The sequence below is a fragment of the Vulpes lagopus genome, chromosome 3 (assembly GCF_018345385.1).
Source record: "Vulpes lagopus strain Blue_001 chromosome 3, ASM1834538v1, whole genome shotgun sequence".
Classification (NCBI taxonomy): domain Eukaryota; kingdom Metazoa; phylum Chordata; class Mammalia; order Carnivora; family Canidae; genus Vulpes; species Vulpes lagopus.
In genome coordinates, this window is record NC_054826.1 from 21,994,334 (window position 1) to 22,016,481 (window position 22,148).

Sequence of the window (22,148 nt, forward strand, 5' to 3'; positions counted from 1 at the left end):
GAAATGATGTTACATGTTCTTTTTAGGATCTGGAAAATACAGAAAAGGGTAAGAGGAAAATCACTGTTTCTCTCCACCTAATGGTTCCTTTCAAAGTTGTTGTGTGACATCTTGTTGCTCTGGGTCTTTTCACTGGTGTTGGTGAATAGGAATTTTAAAAAGCCAAGTGTTTCAGTTCTGTTCATTAGGTGCCTATTTATTTATTTATTTTAAAGATTTTATTTATTAGTGAGAGACAGAGAGAGAGAGAGAGAGGCAGAAACATAGGCAGAGGGAGAAGCAGGTTCCTCAAGGGGAGCCCGATGTGGGACTTGATCCCAGGACTCCGGGATCACAACCTGAGCTGAAGGCAGACGCTCAACCGCTGAGATACCCAGGTGTCCCTAGGTGCCTACTTACTGTGACAAGGCCCGCAAAATAGTACTTTGGGTTTTATGCAATAAGCGTAAGATACTCCCTGCCCATTAGCTGTGCTCACATTTATTGGAAGCTATGTTACCAAGTTAAAGAATTACATAAAATGAGATGCAGTTAATAAACCCTGAGAGTTCAGTGGGGGAGTTCAGCAAAGCCCTTCATGATAGGTTTGGTCCTCTTCTCCCTCTCTAATTTTTGCATTTAGTAATTTGATACATACAGTATTCTCAGTTGTCTATATGCTCCAGTGTAGCATTTTATCATATCAGTGTATTATTCCTTTGCAGAACAACTCTGATATTCACTGATGCCTTCATGTTTGTCTAGTCTGGAGTCTACATTGTAGACAAGGTTTATGTTTTAGGTTTTTAAAATAATTTATAGTGCTTAGCACAAAATTAGACATACAGTAATTGCTTATCAAACACATGATGGCTGCTTGATTCAAGATTTACAGTGTTAAACATAATAATTATTTTTATGTAATCCTGAGAGGCCTGATTTTGACAGAGAAACTTTAAAAAACTGAAAAGTAGGGGTGCCTGGGTGGCTCAGTCAGGTAAGTATCTGATTCTTGATCTCAGCTTAGGTCTTGATCTCAGGGTTGTAAGTTCAAGCCTTGTGTTGGGCTCCATCCTGAGCATGGAGCCTACTTAAACAAAAAAGAAGTCTGAAAAGTAACTTAAAATTCTTTTTATGAATACTGACAGTACAATGTTTTTCTGACTTGTATTGCACTGATTTTTATTTTAAATGAAAAAAATGATTTTGGCATTTTTTTATCCAATAAAGCAGAAGAGATTAAAAAAAAGTCTCAAAACCAACAGCATAGGAACGTAAAACTTTAAGAATTACTATTTTTTGAGAAGAGGTGAATTTGATATTTAAAGGTACTTTATGCTTATATGAGAATGAGTAAGATAAAATATGTTGTGGATTATTTTAACTGCTTTTGACTTAAGAGGCACATGAATACATTCACATCTTAAACTCAAAATATGTATGTGGAATAAAAAGCAAAAGTCTTTCTCCCCATCATTCTATGTTTGTGTTTAGGGTTGCACCATGTTTATTGATTTGGGGTTGCACTAGAGAGACTTTCGATTCTGTTGTATTCCTCCAAAGAATTTTGATCATTATTTTTTATTTATTTTTTTTTGTAGGCAGCTAACTTGGCTGCATTCAGATTTTAAATCTGGTGCCCTTATGGTGGGGGCAGCTGAAATCTATTATTTATCCTTAAGAAGATTGCTCGGAGTCTGCCCACATATGCATAGTTAAAGAGCCAGAAATTTGGGCAGAGTTCATACATAGATTTTGGGGCTCCTTCTCCATAGCCTGCTCCTCGGCAGTTTCTCTTCTCACTTTCCAACTGCGGTTGTAACCCTAAATCCTACTCTTGGATCTTCAAATAGCAAAGCTATGGGCTTGTATTTCTATTTTAGCTGTTTCTTTTGGCAGCACCAGGGGCCTGCCTTAGGTTAATACCGTAAAAACTGGGAGATTTGCTCAGTGCTGTTACTTTTTTTTTTGAGCACAGACCCCTCTCTAGTTTCTGTCTGCTTTTCATCACTGCCTCTTAGGGATTTAGGACCATTTCTGGGGGTGGCAGGGGGAGTGGTTCAGTGTTTACACCTGTTATATCTGTGGGAGACTTGATCAGCTAGGAGGCACTTCGTCATTACCAGCAGTGGAGCTTCAAGGTAAATATATTAGTTGGAAAACCAGAATGGTTAAGATCCAAGATGTCTAGTTTCAGAAGTTTTATTTTTGATTTATTAATTTTGATTTCTGCTTTGGATTTCATCCTAGGGTGTGACTTTAACAGCTGCCATTGGGGGTGCCGACATGCCCGTGGTCATCACTGTGCTGAACAGTTACTCAGGCTGGGCTCTGTGTGCTGAGGGCTTCCTGCTTAACAACAACCTGCTGACCATCGTTGGGGCGCTCATAGGCTCCTCGGGTGCCATCCTGTCCTACATCATGTGTGTGGTAAGAAACAGGTGTTGGAACAAAGAGGAAATGGTGTTCTGAAAAGAAGGATGTTTATTTTATTTGCAGTAAAAACGACTATGTCAGTTCTTACTTTTTCTTCAGTAGAAATCTCAGTGTTTCATTTGAATACATTTTCAAGATGGCTTTTTAAGTACCCGCGTGTAGATAATCAGGAAAGTTAAATACAAGGATAAAAAACCTGCCTCCCTCCGTCTGGAGATAGGCACTACAGATTTTGGTTTCTTTCTTTCTGTTTCTTTTTGTATTACACATCTGTGTATTGACTTGTCTGATTATACTGTATATTGTTTTACATTTTATTCTTTTAATCTTACTATATTCTTGTCATTTTCTTGTTCAAAATGCTTTTTAAATACTATTTTAAGGGACTTCATATGAATCCATCATATGGATATATAAAATTTACTTAATATTTCTCTAATGTGATACTTTTTATGATGTTTGAATTTTTAATTTTTCTTTGTACATAAGTACATCTTTGGCACTTCTGATTTTTGTCTTCGGATCGATTCCTTGAAGTGAAAGAAGTATGTTCATTTTTATCAGCTCTTTCTACTTATTACCGTGTTGTTTCCCGAGAACTTGCTCCAATTTACACTCCCACTGGTCATCTGTGAGGGTCCCTCTCTTGAAGTTTTGTGGTCAGCATGCTCTTTTTTAAAAAAGAAAAGAAAATTAAGAAAAATATTTCCTAGCTTTCTTTTTGTTTCTAATTCTCTTCTGGATGGCAAGAAGAAGATATCTTGCAAATAATTAAAGGTTTGACTAGGAAACTTTTTCAAATGATAGATACCATTTTTTTCTTTTCTTTTCTTTTTTTTTTTTAAGATTTTATTTATTTATTCATGAGAAGACACAGAGAGAGGCAGAAACATAGGCAGAGGGAGAAGCAGGCTCCTCTAAGGAAGGCCGATGTGGGACTTGATCCCGGACCCTGGGATCACGCCCTGAGCCAAAAGCAGGCACTCAATCGCTGAGCCACCCAGGCGTCCCAATTTTTTTGTTTTCATTACAGTATAGTTGACATACAGTGTTCTACTTGTTGGGGTGTATAATATAGTGATTCTATATTATAGACCTATATCTCTATAAAATCTCTATAAAATTCTGTACATTACTTAGTGCTCATCATAAGTGCCCATCACCTATTTCCCCCACCCCCCTGCCCACCTCCCCTCAGGTAACCATCAGCTGGTTCTCTGTAATTAAGGGTCTTTTTCTTGGTTTGTGTCATCTTTTTTTCCTTTGTTTGTTTTGGTACTGAAATTCCACATGTGAATGGGATCATATGGTATTTCTCTTTTTCTGACTGACTGGCTTCACTTAGCATCTAAAAAATGAACCTTTAACCCTTAGTTTGGCTTTGCTTCATTTGGTGAATTTGAACGACCAGCAGGGGGCAGCAGATTTTCATTATTACTTAAACTTGTGGTTGGTCAGAACTTGGATTTTAAAATTAAATGGGAGGATTTGAATTTTACCAAAGCCAGTGGCATTCTGATATGGGGGAGAGGTGAGGAGGACCTGTGTCTAGTTCTCAGAGTGTCATCATGGTGCCTTCTTTGTTTTTTTCCTAAATGGTTTTACTTAGGTTCTTAAATGTGTCCGTAGTATATTCCAGATTTGTGGGTTTTTTATTTCCTTCCCCTCCCTTTCTTCATCTTATTTCTTTTGTTATTATTGGTTATAGCAACTACAGAAACTTACAGTAGCAGTTCTATGACAGTAATTAGAATAAGGTAGTAAGAGGCACTTGTTGAAGATACTTTTTCCTCTGTGCACCTCTGTAACTATATCATCTTTCTCATATTTTTTCTTTCATATTTCTTATATATGTTTTCTGTATTTTTTTTTTCTTTCTGTTTCTACCACCTCAGGCATGCCATTTCCTGGCAGCATACCATAGATACTTTGTATTCCTGTAGTCTATAATATCTTTTTATAGCTGCCTGTGACCATAAGGGTCACTCTGGTTCAGACACTCTGTTTATAATAGCAACCTGTATTAATTTAGATTCAAAGACAGTTGAAACTTTAATTTTCAAAAAAAAAAATTCAATTACCAAAAGAAAAGATGTTTAATGTGGGGAAATTTGGAAGAAAGTAGAAAAGGATAAATCATTTGTAATGCCATTACCACTTAACTTTTAAAATTTAATATTCTAATTCTGGTCTTTTTCATAAGAATATGTTCAGATACATTCTGCGTTGCTTAATTATCTCACTGGTACTTTTTTTTCTTCAGCGTACCTCCTTTTGCATTTTGATTATTTCCTTAGGTAACATTTTTATAAGTACAATTACTTGGCCAAAGGGACTATAAGAGCTTTTTGTTGGCTGTCCATATCGTTGAACTGAATTCTGCAAAGGACTCTCCAGGCTAGGCTCTCACCAGCGGTGTCTGGGATGCTTGTTTTACTGTATATTTTCTGTTCCTACATCTTATTACAGAACAAAAAAGGAACAACAAAAACAAGCTTACTGTATTTTTCAATTTTGAAGATAGAAATTTTCTTTCCTTCTAAATTGTCCTGATTTCTGACTTTTCACATTAATCTTCATTGATTCTTGGCTTGTGCTTGTTTATTACAAGAAATTGTTTCTTCAGGGCTGGTGTTTTAGCAGTTCAGAGTGGTTCATAATAATAGTAGAAATAAAACAGCTGCTTGTAATTGGGCATAGTAGTAGGCATGAACATGCTGTAGGCATTAACGCTCGGCGCTTTACAAATATTAGTTCATTTAATCCCACACTAATTCTGGGAGTAGGAAATATTCTCATTTTACAGGAAGGTATGTATTTTTTATGTTATGTTTTTATTTATTTTTATTTTTTCACTTAAACTCAATTTGTCAAGGAAGGTACTTTAAGATCCCGTTGATTACTTGCCTTTGTGTTTATGGAGGCTGACTGAGCACCTGGCCCACTCATATGAATATAATAATTGCTAAGTGAACATTAGATGAATATTTTGTTTGCTCATTTCATATTTTGGAATCCTCTCTGGATGGGTTATGGTAACAAATGTACTACCATATATCAATATCTTGTTATTATTACTAGTGTGTTTAACTTTGTTATTTTATTACTTATTGGGGAAACATGCAAATCCAAACCAGAACAGAGTGGTTTTATTATGTGAGAGGCAGTGGAATGCTCCCTGAGTGGCTAATTCATAATCCCTAAAATTGAATTTTTGTTCTGACAAAGAATTCTTTTGGGTGTCTTCTGAGCCACATGTTTGGTTATACAATATTCAATATTAAACCAAAAAATGTTGATAGTGTCCAGGCAACCAACTCAAATGAATAATTCACTTGATGTCCAGATGTCTTACAGGCATTAACCTCTTCATGATTTTACAGTCCATTTACTTGAGATAGTGTCCAAATTGCCTGGGAAATAGAGGCCTTGCAAAAATGGAACAGCATTTTCAGACCAAATTTTTGCAGTTTGTTACTTGTTTCCAAATGAAAATAGAACAGAATGAAGTGGATCAAAGCCAAACCAAAAATAATTTTTTTTTGCTTTGCAGTCAATTTTTCAGCACCCACAAAGCATTGAAATGAGAGATGATAGTAAATGGAGTATATATTATTATTGCTTTGGTTTTGTCTATTTTATGAGCTTTCCTTTGTTTTCAGATTTTTTTTTCTTAGAGTTTGCTAGGAATTATGTGAATTAAGGCTCTCTTTAATGTAGCATACAATTTTCATTATTGGGCTTAATAACTTAAAAGGAACAGTCTTGGACAGTGTTGTGAATACTTTGTCTTGGAAGCTGGGAACTCCTCAATCTGTGGATCAGTGGTCACAGGATAGTCTCATTAATCACTTAAGCAAGCAAAAAAAAAAGAAGAACAGAACAAAGATCTAAATAAACCCTAAACATTTGTTGAAAATATGATGTTGCAATGGTAAATTCAGAGATGAAAAATAATTTCATTTTTAAGAGACCACATGGAATCAGCTTAATGGTGATATAATTGTGGATATGTGTTCAACAAGTTGACTTTGATTGTTAAACTACTGTGTGGTTCCCTTTTTTTTCTCCCAAAAATGCCATTAGATAGTGGGTAAACATTAATTAAATGTTCTCAAAAATTCTTTTCTTCTCCATTCAGTTTTACAGGGAGAGAAGAATGGTTCCTTTTATTTTTATTTATTTATTTAAAAGTTTTTATTTAAATTCTAGTTAGTTAACATACAGTGTAATATTGGTTTCAGGAGTAGAGTTTAGTGATTCATCACTTATATACAAAACCCAGTGCTCATTGTAAGTGCCCTCCTTAGTCCCCGTCTCCCATCTAGTCCATCCCCTGCCCACCTTCCTCCATGAAACCTGTTTGTTCTTTACAGTTATGAGTCTGTTATGGTTTGCACCTCATTCTCTTTTTTTCTTGCCTTCCCCTGTGTTCATGTTTTGTTTCTTAAATTCCATGTATGAGTGAAATCATATGGTATTGTCTTTCTCTGACTTACTTCCTTTAGCACTATACTTTCCAGCTCCATCTATGTTGTTGCAAATGGCAAGATTTCATTCTTTTTGATGGTTGAGTAGTATTCCATTATGTATATGTACCATAACTTTATCCATTCATCTGTTGATGAACATTTGGGCACTTTCCATAGTTTGGCTATTATGAATAATGCTGCTATAAACATTGGAGGGGGCCAGTGCCGCTTTGAATCTGTAGTTTTGTGTAGCATGGTTCCTTTTAAGCCAAGTTGGAATAAAGTGGTCATATCTTTGTATATCTGCCCCTCTACATCATGTTGCTCTGTCATCTATCCTTTTACAGGACTGTGTGATGTAGCCGCTTTGTGTGTTTGACTTTTTTAAAAGAAGTTATTTATATATGACAGAAATATGTCACTGTCTGAAATAGTCCTTTTAATTAGTTTTTAAGGCAAACATTTGGTAGAACATATTTCTAGTAATTTAATTTCAGAATCTTCTAATTCAAAACTAAAAGGATTTGTCAAAATCAACAAATATTGAGTGTTTGGAAGTCTCAGGTATTGCTATTTGGATTTTCTGTAAAACTTGGGTTTTAAGTATAGGATATTGGGTTAAGAATTTTAATCTTGGGCAGCCCGGGTGGCTCAGTGGTTTAGTGCTGCCTTCAGCCCCGGGCCTAATCCTGGAGACCTGGGATCCAGTCCCATGTTGGGCTCCCTGCATGGAGCCTGCTTCTCCCTCTGCCTGTGTCTCTGCCTCTCTCTCTCTCTCTCTCTCTCTCTCTCTCTTTCTCTCTGTGTCTCTCATGAATAAATAAAATCTTTTTTAAAAAAAGAATTTAAATCTTCATGTCAGATTGGGACTGTGTACCTAATTAAAAGCATTATTTGTTTTTCTTTGATCCTCTTATCTGTTCATAAATGTGTAAAGGTATTCTAAAGATACTTATTTTGGGGCAGCCCGGGTGGCTCGGCAGTTTAGCACCGCCTTCAGCCCAGGGCCTGATCCTGGAGACCCAGGATCTAGTCCCACGTTGGGCTCCCTGCATGGAGCCTGCTTCTGCCTCTGCCTGTGTCTCTGCCTCTCTCTCTCTCTCTCTCTCTCTCTCTCTCTGTGTCTCTCATGAATAAAAATAAATAAAATCTTAAAAAAAGATACTTATTTTGTATGTAATAATCTTAGACAAGTTTACTAGCGTTTAGGTTCTGTAAAATATGAATGCTATGTCTGAGAAATAAGTTTAAGTCAAAAGAACAATTTAAAAAATTCTGACAGCATTTTGATCCATCATCTTTATGTTATTGATACGCTACCTTTAATCAAGTATGGCTCTTTGTTCATCTTCTCTGCTTCTTTTTCCTCCCTGCCTCTACCTCTGTCCACTTCAGCAAGTGTGTGTCCATGTCTACATAATGGTAGCAGGCTGGCCGTCTTTGGATGAATGGTCATGAGTTTTTTCCTCCCAACATGTTACTTATCATTGAAAACCTCCAGGTGCTTTTGTTCTTTAATAATAAAGCAGTGTCTTTTTTTTTTTTTTAAAGTAATAGATTGACACATATCTTTTCCATGGTATAAACAATGGATCAATGATATGTTTATTATAGCTCTTAAAAGAGGATTTAATAATTTTTGAAATTTTTTTCTGAAGTGAGAAATCCAATTATCATGTAAAAATGTCTGCTTTGTTTAGGTACAGTGATTTGAATTCTTAAAAGCACTTGATTGCTCAAACCATCTAGCTTCTTTTTTTTTTTTTAAGATTTTATTTATTTATTCATAGAGACACAGAGAGAGAATGAGAGGCAGAGAGACAGGCAGAAGGAGAAGCAGACTCCATGCAGAGAGCCTGATGTGGGACTCGATCCAGGGTCTCCAGGATCATGCCCCAGGCTGCAGGCGGCACTAAACCGCTGCGCCACCGGGGCTGCCCCCATCTAGCTTCTTGTCTTGTCTTTTACCCTCACAGCTCCAGAGGTCTACAGATGAACTGTTCTAGACACCAGTGCGGCTATTGTCACATTTTTCAATTGTTGCATTTGTGTGGCACATTGTTGGATGATTGTAAATGAGCATCCCTTATTCTTATTTTTTCTCCCCAATTGTTTTTCCAGTTAAAAGGACGGGTATGAATTTTAATGAAACAGTGTCTCAACTTACTTATCTGCCCTTTTGGAAGTAAATATTTTAGGAGCCTGATAAAGAACTCGGTCGCTTCTGTTACAGCTTCTGGGAGCTGTATGTAGTTGATTTGGAAAATAAGACCTTATCAACTTCACATTTCTCTTTTTCTTGACGACAGAGGGCAGCAGACTTCTAAATGCTGTGGATCACTCTCTAATTCCTTCTCTTTGCCTCTTGACAGCTTGTAGCTGGTAGCAAGATTCACCTGAGGGATCTGTAGTCACCTTATAAAATTTCTCATAGATACCATTCTCTTTTACTCTGGTGAAATACATGTAATTATGGAGGTAGAACTTGCTTAATCAGTACACAGACAGTAGTAATGGATTGGAATTTTTCATTCATTTCTTAATGTTATTGGTCATTTTCCATTAAATTATTTTTTAAAGTTTTTTTTTAAAATTAACTTTTACTGAAAATATATACATGTACAGTTGACTTTATAGATGTGATCCATGTGATTTGTTTTTTTAGATAATCAGGTAAACCTCATAAAATGATTATGAATTTTATATACACAGGATTCATACCACTTTCAAAAAGTTATATGGATACTCTCACAGCTAATAATTTTGCTTTCTAGGCAATGAATCGCTCCCTGGCTAATGTGATTCTTGGAGGCTATGGCACCACTTCAACAGCTGGTGGAAAACCGATGGAAATTTCTGGCACGCATACAGAAATCAACCTTGACAATGCAATTGACATGATTCGAGAAGCTAATAGCATTATTATTACTCCAGGTAAAAAAAAAAAACAAGAAAAGCAAACAACCTGTAATAGCTGTTGGAATTGGTTATTTTTTTTTAAATTAATTTATTAGAGACACAGAGAGAGAGAGAAAGAGAGGCAGAGACACAGGCAGAGGGGAAGCAGGCTCCATGCAGGGAGCCTGACGTGGGATTCGATCCCAGGTCTCCAGGATCACACCCTGGGCTGAAGGTGGCGCTAAACCACTAAGCCACCGGGGCTGCCTGGAATTGGTTATGTTAATACAGTTTCTTATCATAGGGAAAAAGTTGAATTGGAACTTACTCAGTTTTGGAAATATAATGGAAATATCGAAGCAACCCTGTGATTACCAACTAAAAAATGTTGAGCATCTTTGGCTTAGGTTAATATTTTTGGGACTTACATAGAGATCTTACAAATCAAGGTAGTCCAGCTCAAGCCATGTCTTCCTGTGATTCTGTATGTATGTTTTTGTCATGTTTGAGTCTTGCTTTTTTTTTCTCCTTGATAGTTTTTGGAATTATTGTCAATATTAAATTAGATATAGTATATGAAAGTATCTAGTTCACTCATTAGACTCACTCAGTAAATAGAAATTTAATCTGTTTCTTTTCAAAAGTAAATATTTAAAAAATCATTGAGAGCCATGTGGTTTCCAATACGATGAGGTAACCTGCCTAGTAGAAAGAATTTGGCCTGGGAGTGACAACACCTCAGTTTTGTTCTGAATTTTGCCTCTTAACAATTGACATGATAGTGACCAAGTAATTGACTCTCCCAGCCTCAATTTCCTGATTCTCTGAGAGTTAGCTCAGTTTTCCTTTATTTTTTAATTTTTTTCTCTATCTTTCAAATTAAAAAAAAATTTTAAAAATTTGAGTTCAATTTGCCAACATATAACATATCACCCAGTGCTCATCCTGTCATCAGTTTTCCTTTAATCATACCACAGAATGCTATGATATTACAGGTAATACGTTGCATTCAGTTTAAGATCCTAACTCTCTCATGCTGCATAGGAGTTTTCTATAAAGGAAATCTATTGACTTGACATGTGAGTGGTTTGCTGGTTGGCTGTATGCTGAGATGTAAATAGCTGACACCCATGGAACTGAATGTTCAAGTGCAAGCTTCCTCAACTGGGGCAGTATCTTTTTCTAGAGACATTTGAAGCATGTGGTTTTGGGTTTTTGTCTCACAGGCAGAGATGCTGGTGTCCACTAGTGTGTGGGAGCAGACAAACCAAATATGTTATATTGCCTGGGACAGTCCTGCATCATGAACCTGTCCCCATGTGAGGTGGCTTAGAGAAACACGGCTGGAGTATAGAGGTAGACAGATGTAAAGGATATACTCTTTTCCCTTTAGGTATTTTCTATCTAGGGAAGAAGTCAGATCAATAAACAATGCAAGAAAAAAAATAAACAATGCAAGGTGGGTTATGATCAGGGCTAAATTGGACTATGTAGACACACTTTGTTTTTAATCATGAGGAAGTGAAGAAGGATTGTCAGGAAGTGAGGGTTTGTTTGGGGCCTGAAGGATAGATGCTGTTGGGGGTGAAAGGAAGGCAGGGGGAACAGCTTGGGCAGACACTTTTTACGTGAGCCATAACTCCTCCACCCCGTGTGGGTGTGGTGTGTGTGGGGAGGGGCTGCCGAGCAGTAACAGACCATGCAGAAGATTGAGAAGGGACCATTAGAAGATGAATTTGAATATGAAATTTAGGCCAATATTTTAAGAAGTTCAGAAGTTTGCTTTCATTTCTGGTCCTGTTAACAGATTGCCTTTTTTTGGGCATAAAAAGATGTTTTGATCAAGGCAGAAATTATTGTTCCTAAGATTTCAAAATAAAAGAATCACATTGTTCTGTGTCCTTAATATTCTTTGCAGGCTATGGTCTCTGTGCAGCCAAAGCGCAGTACCCCATCGCTGACTTGGTGAAGATGCTCTCCGAACAGGGCAAGAAAGTCAGGTCAGTGCTGGGGGTGTGAGGCTTGCAGTGTGTGTGTGTGTGTGTGTGTGTGTGTGTGTGTGTGTTTAAGAAAAGGAAAATCGAGGACTTGCGTTTAGATGACATTCTTACAATGGAGTTTTACATACGGAATCGCAAGTAAACCGAGTCATAAAAACCCTATTCTACCTTCAATCCTGTGACCTAGTTTTGCTGTCTCTCAGACCACAGAACCTAAATACAGGCTCATCTCAGAAAGGGAAACTTTATTATACTGGTTCTCAGGATTTTTACTAATGGGAACAAACAGAAGCCCTGTTTCTGGTTGGATTTGGGGGAGGAGGTCAAATAAAGCATTAGAAACCACATCAAGATCTATCTTTTTGGTTTCTTGTGTTCATCCGGATTGAAGAAAAATATCTCAAATGAGAGGTCTTTTGAAGGGTGAGTGAGACCCAGTGGTGATCCTGTGCGCTGGTGAGTGTCTGACTGGGTTCACTTTCCTATTCTTCCATGAAAAAAACTGTTGCAGATGTTCTTTTCCTAACACCATACGCTTTTTGAAATAAGAATTAGGGCAGTCGCCGTGCCTGCTGCCTGGCATTTGGGCACTGGACTGTGCTCTTGGGAGGATCTTGAGCTCAGGGGAGAAGTTGAGGACTTTGCATTTCCAGATTATTCCCCATGACTTTGGATGAAGGATTTGAGGGATGTAAATATGGGGTCAGTGGTGACAGACCCTTGTAGTACTTTGCATCTGTCCTGTGCACAGTCAGTGAAGGGACTGTCTGGAGTTATTCCCTGGGAGGATACCTGCTGCTTCTTTGCTAGAGAAGCTGGTTCTCTAGCACTTTCATAGACATGGTACCACAAGTCAGAGAGACGTGCTAACTCTATTATTAAATAAAATTCGTTTGTTCACCAGAATGTTAATGTATGCTGACAGAAGTGTTAGTGTCTGTTAATGAAAATTCCTTTTTGACACCTATCTTGCATTTTTTCTGGGGCAGATAATAAGAAAATAAGCTCAACCATGTGCCCAGAATTAGAGTGTCTGTGCAAGACTGGGTGCAGAATCCTGCGTGTCCCAGCTATTAAGAGTGGTGAAGAGACTTCGATGATGAAATAAGTGCTTCTAACATCTTACTTTTTTATTTTAAAGATTTATTTATTTATTTGAGAGACAGTGAGCACACGAATGGAAGGGACAGAGGGAGAGAGAATCTCAAGCTGACTTCATGCTGAGTGCAGAGCCTTGATGAGCCTTGATCTCATGAAGCTGAGGTCAGGGCCCTGAGATCACGACCTGGACTAAAACCAAGAGTCTGGTGCTTAGCTGACTATGCCCCCTACCCCCACCCTGCGCGCCTCAAGTGGGTCTAACATTTTAATTTAGTAGCAGCTGCATTTTTTCTCTTCCGTCCTTTCTTCTCTCCCTCCTTCCCCACTCTGCCTTCCTGCTATCCTTAGTGCATTTCAAAGACAGAGTCAAAATACTATTTTGTGGTAGGACCAGCTTTTCTATGTTTCTGTGTTTAGTGTAATCTTAGAAAATTGAAGATAGAAGATGAGAAAAATCGCCAACTTCGATTTTTGATTTTCACATACAAGGTCTCATTTCGGTCCCTAGTTCCTGTTTTCTTATCCAGTGTTAAATGGGCCTTCCCTTTTAACCACACAATTGCCACTTGAAGCATTTGCAGACCTACACAAGAATGTGTTAAATAATCTTTTATGACTTTCCTAAAAAGAAATTGTTTTTCTTTATTCAATCCACATGTGAGAAGTCTAATGTATTAGTAATGCCTTCTATTATCACAAATATTTAGGACATGAGTGGCAATCTTAATGAAGTAGAGAAAGATGCCTTTCCTGTCCTAGTTATCCTTTGAGAAGTGGATGATTAACCTGACATACTTCTCTTATTACCCACTGATGAGCCCATGTTAACCCAACATTTTGGAAAATCAGTTCAGGGTGAGGTGGATACAATGTTGGGGAGCACCAATACTGTGGGGTAGCTTGATGGAAGCAGGATGTGAGGGGAAAGGAATAAGAGGGATGGCAAAAATAACCTGAAAGGCAAAGGGATGAGACAAATGAAATTGCAGTTTCTGACCTGATTAAGATTTGATTTTGATCATGAGGACATAATAAAATAAATTGCTATTTTAGGATGATTTCTGTCACCTTGCGTGGGAAAAAATAATTACTTAAGCTGTATGGGAGGTATTTAATGAAACATATATGAATAGTATCTCAATTATAATTTGTGTTTTATTGAAGTAATTTTGCAAACAGAACATGAGACATTATATGAGTGTTCATCATTTCACATAATTGTCATAGTTCAAATAATTTTTTAGTAATAACCTTATTAATAATTTATTATGTAGGATCAGAGTAAAATTGTTCAGTCTAATTTCTCTATTTGTGAGTTAGGAAAAGTTAGCTGACATTGATCAATTTCATAATAAAGATGAAATTGTATATTAACATATCACTGTTTTTTTACTGTGATCTGTTGCATTTTCAACATGGGCTTTGTAACAAGTTGTGCAGATTTCACGTTTGTATTAAGTGGAAGATTCCAGAAGTGTTCTTGCTAACACAGTGACAGATTATTCTATTTTTCCTTTCTAGTTTCTGAGTGGAGACTTTTTTATTTAAAGGGAGTGATAGAAACTCTTGATTTTTGTCTGATGTGCATTGTTATCTTTTCCTAGGAGAAATGCAGATTTCCTTGATGAAGTTAGGAATATGTTTATCCATAGATGCTAGCTTTTTTTTTTTTTTTTTGAGATGAATGTCTGTTTGTACAAGAGATGGCTGCAGCATTACCTCGTGTTTTAATGAAATAAATCTGTATTTACAGTTTGCAGTAATTTAGTCCTTTCATCACCCTGTGGAGCTCCCACGGTGTTCATTGAGCACAGCTGCTGGGCCTCTGGTTCTAGTAGATCTTTGTGCCTCAGGACCCAGCATGCCTAGCATCCAGATGTGGTGACATATTCGCACACATCCCCCGTGGAAATATGCCAGTGTGGACATACGATTGTCATCAATTAGTTATGCCCAAGTGGTGCCAAGAAAAATTGCATCTGTCATACAGTCTGTCTGGCTTCATGGCCCATGATTGATTTAGAGACACTCTTGTTTTCCTTTACTTTGGCTATAGTCATAACATGCTCACCGGGAGCTGAGATTACATAATGAAGCACATGACATTTCATGACAAGGGCTCATGAGTGCTCACGGACTTAGACTTTCTTTAGTGGCCAGTATATTGTTGCTTCCCAGTGGCCCAGAACACCTCTATAACTTACCTAACTTATGCTTGATCTCTAAAAGCATTTTATTACAAAAATCTTATGCTATAAGATTGCAGGCATTTTTTTCTCTTTATTTCCCAATAGTTGGATTGATAGGATGTGCTTTTTATTATAAAGCAGAGATGGTGTTCCCAGTGAGTAATTCTTGGAAAGATGTGTAAATTTTTTTCTTTTTGCAATTCATCACTGCTTGATTTTCTTTTCAGAATCCTTTCTGAAGCATCAAGCAGTGATTAATTGCAAGTCTTTTGAATTTATGAAACCACCTTTCAATTTCTTTGATTTGACTAATTGATGTTACACATTGCTTTCCTGTTAATGTTCAACTATATCTTTCTATTAATAGTTTGTTGATAGAAATTTATTGCTAGGTATTGAGATAAAAGGATGCATAAGCCCAGTCCCACTCTCAAAAGTTTGTGGTTTCCAAGAAAACAAACCTATCAACAAATGAATCAATGAATGCATTCTATTTAATGTGATAGTGTGCTAGGAAAAGTAGAGTAGAAGGAGGGTCAGAATGCAAAGGAGAGGAGCAGTTAATTGTCCAGGGGACATTTTAACCCTTTTATGCTACTCATTTTTTTTTTTTTCCTTTGGCAGGTTTTTAAAAACATTTAATCTTTTTTTTTTTTTTTCATTTTCTGTCTAAATACATCTAGCTGCCAATGGTATTTGTGGTCTAATAGTGTTTTCAGTCTCATGTGACATGGCTACAGGTTTAAATATACGTTAGTTTTGCTAAGGAATCCATTCCTTGAAGATATTTCAAGATAGATTCTTTGTTCATGGATTAAATTTAATTCAAGTAAACAGAATTTAGCCTTCATAGATTTGTTATATATTGGGGTTCAGGAAGAGATAGAATATTCAAATTTTTAAAGTAATAAAGGCACATGTGCTTCTGAAGAGAATAGATACTGGTCCGATGAAAGATTTTGTATTTGAGTAAAGAAATAAGACATTATTAAGCATTTTCATGACAGCTTTGCAATACCTTCTTTTTAAACGTGACTCTTCATGTTAACGACCATTCACTGGACAAATAATTATGCAGTGTTTTGTGCCAGACAGTGTTCTAGGTCCTGAGAATACATCCGTGAATACACAGATGAAAATTCCTGACCCTGTGAAGTGTACTTTCCCTGGGAGGTTATTTAATAGGCTTTAAGATATTCTGATTCAGAGATACTTAGAGCCCCATTGTGTTTCCAGCTCAGATGCTAGATAAAATGACGACACAACTGTAGCATAGATTATTGCATCAGAGTTTCAGAGTTACCACTGGTACTATTAGGTGAATTAGCCAATGCTTCAGGTTTTCTGAAACAATATGATGTATTTCTTTGCCCTTTGTTCTGAGCCTGTCTTTTTGAAAAACATAGTGTGAGGAAGGTGATTACAATGGGAGTTATTTGTGGAATTAGTCGTATGAATGAAACTTTTGGTGGAAGAGAGGAAAACAAAAGAAAGTATGCACATCCACTCACATCTGTGTTCAGCCTATTGTATAGAATTGCCAGTAATTTCTCAGATCAGAGGTGTCTGTTGTGCTCTTTGAAAGCAACCCTCTTCCTCCCAGATTCAGACTGTTGGCCAGACTACCTTTGGCTTTCTGTGTATACTGCTCACAGCGTATCGGTGTGGTGGAAAGAAAGCGAGTGATGTAGGTGCTTTGTACAGCCTCTGCTGTACCATTCATTCCAGGACTCATTTCTCTCACTGTCTTGTCATAGGCATTCTGGTGGTCTGAGGGAGCAAGGCTTGCTTCTGATGAAACTGGCACCTCTGACCATCAGGGTATTTTTCGGCTTCTTGTTCTGGTATAATAAACTCTGAGCTGAGATTCTTCAATGAGGTTCACGTACATGTGGCAGAGTATAAATAAATAAAAGTCCTTTGCTCATTTCGTGTTCCAGTTCTTCAGTATCTTGCATGCAATTTCCATCTTATGGTGTTCACCAGCCATTGCCTTTGAGCAGCCATTCAGCAACATCATTAAGCTTATTCAGACGGGAAGATGAAATTATGTATGATTTTTACCACTTCTCTGTAATATGCCACAATATAGTATTTTAGAACATGAGTGACAAATAGAATTTAAGTTGTTCCTGTGATATCATTCTTCATAGTCTTGTTGGTTATTTTGAAATAAAAAAGCACGTCAGTCGTCATGCACCTTCTATTCTGGGCTTGTTTGCTGGATTTGGCTCAGTGTTGGAAAAAAGACAAAGTTGGGCACAATCTATAAAAACATCCTCGGAGGGGAATGGGTAGTGTTGTGACGTGGTTCTGCAGAGGGCTGCATTGATGTTTGCACTTCCGTCTTACCTGATCCTCCTTAGATGACTTCTCATTCTTTGGGTGACCTCAGTGTCACAGGCTACGTGCATATAATGGAAAATGTGATGCTAGCCCTCTGTCACACATTTTCTCATTCACAGTCATAGAACAGATTTCCATTATTCTATATTAGAAAAATTGTGCCCCTGAGACATTTTTGTAAGCTCTTTAACATTCATAATTTTTTTCCCCGAAGAAGGGAAGGCCATAGATGTGAGCACCAGATTTCAGATCAGAGTAGCAGTTCAGTCCTTATTTGCCTTCAAAAAAAGAAAGAAAGGTACATAAAGTTTCTCTAATTCTGGCTGTTGGAAAGTTCTAGGAAATTAAATGAACTTTTTTTTTTTTCATTCAGAATTGTATAAGTGAGTTCTTCTGAACCACCGCTTCTAAGAACTTTCACAATTTCAAAGAGGTGGGTGTCTATCCTTTTGCCTAAGAAGCCTCACCAGAAAGTTAATTCTGCAGTCTTTCTCATTAATTAGTTTTGGTGGACAGCAATTATCTGGTCAGGAGGATTTTTTTCCCCACTATTTCTCTTCAGATGAATAAGCTAACCTTACCCAGCCGGTCCCAGCCTTTTTGCCAGTAAGGATAATTTGTGTAACATTTGCGCTGTTTCATGTTTTATTCTAAACTGCATTTACTACAGTTATTTCTTAAACTTGTGCTTTTAATTAGTGACTTGTAGCTGTTAATCAGAAGTTCTGATGAGAATGTGATAACCACAGAAACCTGCCTTTTTAGAGCCCACCATATTTTTCACAGGTGATATGGCTGGTAAGATTACAAAAATAATTGAATATAGTAACATCTTTTTATTACCCTCATGGACCCTCCTCAGAATGGAGCATTGCCATGTGCAAACATAGAATCCAAGAGTCCTTATGGTGTATGTAGCCCAAATGAGTGACTCTTCATCATGTCTGCTGTGGAGCTCCCTGCCTGTTTTGTGACAGGATACAGTGCACACATAGTTGGTGTAATTCTAAATAGAGGAGTCCTGCCTTAGGAAGTAGTTGGATTGGAGAATCTTAAGGATCTAGTTCAAGTCTTTTTTAATTTTAATTTTTATTATTTTAATTTTTAATTTTTTAGGTTTTTATTTTAATTCCAGTTAGATACATACAGTGTAATATTAGTTTCAGGTGTCCCAAGTCAACACTTCCATACAGCACCTAGTGCTCGTCACAGCAAGTGCACTCCTTAATCCCCATCATCTGTTGTACCCATCTCCCACCCACTTCCCCTCTGGTAACCGCCAATTCTCTATAAGTAAGAATCTGTTTCAGTTAGTATCTAAAATACGTGAAGAACTTAAAAATACATGAAGAACTTCTAAAACTCAACACCCAGAAAACAATCCAGTTAAGAAATGGGCAGAAGATGTGAATAGACACTTTTCCAAAGAAAACATACAGATGGCCAACAGACACATGAAAAGCTTCTCAACAGCACTGTTCTTCAGGGAAATGCAAATCAAAACTACAATGAGGTATCACCCCATACCTGTCAGAATGCCTAAAATCAACAACTCAAGGAATAACAGGTGTTGGCTAGGATGCAAAGGAAGGGGAACCCTCTTGCACTTTTGGTGGGATTCCAAACTTGTGCAGCTACTCTGGAGAACAGAATGGAGGCTCCTCAAAGAGTTAAAAATAGAACTCCCCTGTGATCCAACAATTGCACCACTAAGCAGTTACCCAAAGAACACAAAAATACGAAGTCAAAGGGATATGTGCAGCCTGATGTTCATAGCAGCATTATCAACAATAGCCAAATTATGAAAACAGCCCTCGTTCACCGACTGAATGGATAAAGATGATGTGGTGTGAAAAAAAAAAAAAGATGTGGTGTATATATGTGTATATGCACAATGGAATATTACTCAGCCATCAAAAAGAATTAGATCTTGCCATTTGTAATGACATGGGTGGATCTAAAGGATACTACGCTAAGTGAAATAAGTCTGAGAAAAATACCATATCTTTTAAAAGTTCTATAGTGAAAGGTTCTATACCTTATATACCTTTATATATACCTTACATATAAGGTATGTGTACATATACCTTACAATTCCATGGTGACAATTATTCTCTTAACAATCTTTGAAGATTTTATTCCACTGCCTTCTGGCTTCCCTTACTTGGAAATATTACAGATTGAGTTCCAGACCACAGCAGAAATCTCTTAAGGCCTTTATTTTTTTTAATAAATTTATTTTTTATTGGTGTTCAATTTACCAACATACAGAATAACACCCAGTGCTCATCCTGTCAAGTGCCCTCGCCCCCACCCCGTGCCCGTCACCCATCCACCCCCACCCCCCGCCCTCCTCCCCTTCCACCACCCCTAGTTCGTTTCCCAGAGTTAGGAGTCTTTATGTTCTGTCTCCCTTTCTGATATTTCCCACACATTTCTTCTCCCTTCCCTTATATTCCCTTTCACTATTATTTATACTCCCCAAATGAATGAGAACGTACACTGTTTGTGCTTCTCCGATTGACTTACTTCACTCAGCATAATACCCTCCAGTTCCATCCACGTCAAAGCAAATGGTGGGTATTTGTCGTTTCTAATGGCTGAGTAATATTCCATTGTATACATAGACCACATCTTCTTTATCCATTCATCTTTCGATGGACACCGAGGCTCCTTCCACAGTTTGGCTATTGTGGACATTGCTGCTAGAAACATCGGGGTGCAGGTGTCCCGGCGTTTCATTGCATCTGTATATTTGGGGTAAATCCCCAACAGTGCAATTGCTGGGTCGTAGGGCAGGTCTATTTTTAACTCTTTGAGGAACCTCCACACAGTTTTCCAGAGTGGCTGCACCAGGTCACATTCCCACCCACAGTGTAAGAGGGTTCCCCTTTCTCCGCATCCTCTCCAACATTTGTGGTTTCCTGCCTTGTTAATTTTCCCCATTCTCACTGGTGTGAGGTGGTATCTCATTGTGGTTTTGATTTGTATTTCCCTGATGGCCAGTGATGGGGAGCATTTTCTCATGTGCATGTTGGCCATGTCCATGTCTTCCTCTGTGAGATTTCTCTTCATGTCTTTTGCCCATTTCATGATTGGATTGTTTGTTTCTTTGGTGTTGAGTTTAAGAAGTTCTTTATAGATCTTGGATACTAGCCCTTTATCTGATATGTCATTTGCAAATATCTTCTCCCATTCTGTAGGTTGTCTTTTAGTTTTGTTGACTGTATCCTTTGCTGTGCAAAAGCTTCTTATCTTGATGAAGTCCCAACTGTTCATTTTTGCTTTTGTTTCTTTTGCCTTCGTGGATGTATCTTGCAAGAAGTTACTGTGACCGAGTTCAAAAAGGGTGTTGCCTGTGTTCTTCTTTAGGATTTTGCTGGAATCTTGTCTCACATTTAGATCTTTCATCCATTTTGAGTTTATCTTTGTGTATGGTGCAAGAGAGTGGTCTAGTTTCATTCTTCTGCATGTGGATGTCCAATTTTCCCAGCACCATTTATTGAAGAGACTGTCTTTCTTCCAATGGATAGTCTTTCCTCCTTTATCGAGTATTAGTTGACCATAAAGTTCAGGGTCCACTTCTGGGTTCTCTATTCTGTTCCATTGATCTATGTGACTGTTTTTGTGCCAGTACCACACTGTCTTGATGACCACAGCTTTGTAGTACAACCTGAAATCTGGCATTGTGATGCCCCCAGCTGTGGTTTTCTTTTTTAAAATTCCCCTGGCTATTCAGGGTCTTTTCTGATTCCACACAAATCTTAAAATAATTTGTTCTAACTCTCTGAAGAAAGTCCATGGTATTTTGATAGGGATTGCATTAAATGTGTAAATTGCCCTGGGTAACATTGACATTTTCACAATATTAGTTCTGCCAATGCATGAGCATGGAATATTTTTCCATCTCTTTGTGTCTTCCTCAATTTCTTTCAGAAGTGTTCTATAGTTTTTAGGGTATAGATCCTTTACCTCTTTGGTTAGGTTTATTCCTAGGTATCTTATGCTTTTGGGTGCAATTGTAAATGGGATTGACTCCTTGATTTCTCTTTCTTCAGTCTCATTGTTAGTGTATAGAAATGCCGCTGACTTCTGGACATAGATTTTGTATCCTGCCATGCTACCAAATTGCTGTATGAGTTCTAGCAATCTTGGGGTGGAGGCTTTTGGGTTTTCTATGTAGAGTATCATGTCATTGGCAAAGAGGGAGAGTTTGACTTCTTCTTTGCCAATTTGAATGCCTTTAATGTCTTTTTGTTGTCTGATTGCTGAGGCTAGGACTTCCAGTACTATGTTGAATAGCAGTGGTGAGAGTGGACATCCCTGTTGTGTTCCTGATCTTAGGGGAAAGTCTCCCAGTGCTTCCCCATTGAGAATGATATTTGCTGTGGGCTTTTTGTAGATGGCTTTTAAGATGACGAGGAATGTTCCCTCTATCCCTACGCTCTGAAGAGTTTTGATCAGGAATGGATGCTGTATTTTGTCAAATGCTTTCTCTGCATCTAATGAGAGGATCATATGGTTCTTGGTTTTTCTCTTGCTGATATGATGAATCACATTGATTGTTTTACGAGTGTTGAACCAGCCTTGTGTCCCAGGGATAAATCCTACTTAGTCATGGTGAATAATTTTCTTAATGTATTGTTGGATCCTATTGGCCAGTATCTTGTTGAGAATTTTGCAACGATGTTCATCAGGGATATTGGTCTGTAATTCTCCTTTTTGGT

At 37.6% G+C, this 22,148-nt stretch overlaps 1 protein-coding gene across 3 annotated transcripts in view; it reads left to right on the forward strand.

Annotated features, from left to right (window-relative positions):
• NNT (nicotinamide nucleotide transhydrogenase) overlaps positions 1 to 22,148 on the forward strand; it is a 100,850-nt gene that overhangs the window by 58,850 nt on the left and 19,852 nt on the right. For all 3 annotated transcript variants that reach the window (XM_041747988.1, XM_041747989.1, XM_041747986.1), the window contains 3 exons: positions 2,230 to 2,409; positions 9,662 to 9,821; positions 11,704 to 11,785. In XM_041747988.1, the coding sequence (XP_041603922.1) occupies positions 2,230 to 2,409; positions 9,662 to 9,821; positions 11,704 to 11,785 (422 nt within the window). The remainder of the gene's footprint in view (positions 1 to 2,229; positions 2,410 to 9,661; positions 9,822 to 11,703; positions 11,786 to 22,148) is intronic.